Genomic DNA, 1,205 nt, shown 5'->3' on the forward strand with positions numbered 1-1,205 from the left:
AGAAGCCGCAAAGTCTCACGTAGGGGGTACAGTCTCCCTTGGTCTGCGCCACTGCGTCAAACGCCTCTTTCCTCCCAGCGTCTCCTCCCCACCTTGGCCATCACGTTCGCCCCGTTGGCTATCAGCTCCTTCGCAACTTCCACGTGACCGTTGTATGCTGCTCGACCCTCGTCACTCGCGCTTGACAACCTCACCTCTGTCCTCACCAGCCCAGTTCATGGCGAACAGCACAGGTCCCTCCCTCCTCCTCCTCCTCCTCCTCCTCCTCCTCCTCCTACTCCTCTCCCTTGATTCACATTCTACTCTGCAGGAGGCTCAATCGACTGTGAAGATGATGGTGATCTCGCGCTATAAGGTCAAAGGACTCAATGCCAGCACTATTCCCTCCCTGCCTCTGTCTCCCTCCCTTCCTCTCTCCCTGCCTCTGTCTCCCTCCCTTCCTCTCTCCCTGCCTCTGTCTCCCTCCCTTCCTCTCTCCCTGTCTCTGTCTCCCTCCCTTCCTCTCTCGTTGCTCTTTCCTTCTGCTTTGCGCTACCATGACTGCCTCATGTTCCTCCTCTTTCAGTTCGCTCTCGCAGTCGAGAACACAAGAGATGTCGACTACGTAACTGAGAAGATGTATGAGGTAACACTCTTGCTTGTGGTTGCTGCTGCTGCTGCTGCTGCTGCTGCTGCTGCTGCTGCTGCTGCTGCTGCTCCTCCTCCTCCTCCTCCTCCTCCTCCTCCTCCTCCTCCTCCTTGCCTCGTCCTCCGCTTTGCCTCCACTTCTACCACCATCTGATTCCTTTCGTCTCTCCTCCTCTCCTACACCCAACTCTCCTTTCCTCCCTCTTGCCGTCTTGCAGACCCTTCCTCCCTCCTCCCCACCTTGCTGCTCCTTCTTCTTCTCCTCTCCTCTCCTCTCCTGTCTTCTCCTCTCCTGTCTTCTCTTCTCCTGTCTTCTCCTCTCCTGTCTTCTTCTTCTCCTCTCCTCTTCTTCACTCCTGTCCTGTCCTGTCCCCTCCCTCCTGTTCTCACTTCTTCGCTCTCATCCTCTCTTCTCATCTCGATGCCTCAGGTGCTTCAGGCCGGCGCTGTTCCCATCTACCTCGGCGCTCCTAACTGGAAAGTAATTTTTCCCCTTCCATCTGCCGTCATCGACGCTGCTGCCTTCGAGTCTCCCCCACGTTAGCCCCTTCCTCCTCCTCTCCTCCTCCTCTCTCTCT

The 1,205-nt window shown here is 56.9% G+C and overlaps 1 protein-coding gene across 1 annotated transcript in view; it reads left to right on the forward strand.

Annotated features, from left to right (window-relative positions):
• The window catches only part of GUITHDRAFT_107966 (hypothetical protein), a gene marked incomplete at both ends in the record, with an annotated part of 2,137 nt that extends 966 nt beyond the window's left edge, over window positions 1–1,171 (forward strand). Inside the window, 2 exons of the mRNA XM_005833282.1 lie at window positions 566–625; window positions 1,058–1,171. Of these exons, the coding sequence (XP_005833339.1) occupies window positions 566–625; window positions 1,058–1,171 (174 nt within the window). The remainder of the gene's footprint in view (window positions 1–565; window positions 626–1,057) is intronic.
• Between the last annotated feature and the right edge of the window lie 34 nt (window positions 1,172–1,205).

The sequence above is a fragment of the Guillardia theta genome (genome assembly GCF_000315625.1).
Source record: "Guillardia theta CCMP2712 unplaced genomic scaffold GUITHscaffold_31, whole genome shotgun sequence".
Lineage (NCBI taxonomy): Eukaryota > Cryptophyceae > Pyrenomonadales > Geminigeraceae > Guillardia > Guillardia theta.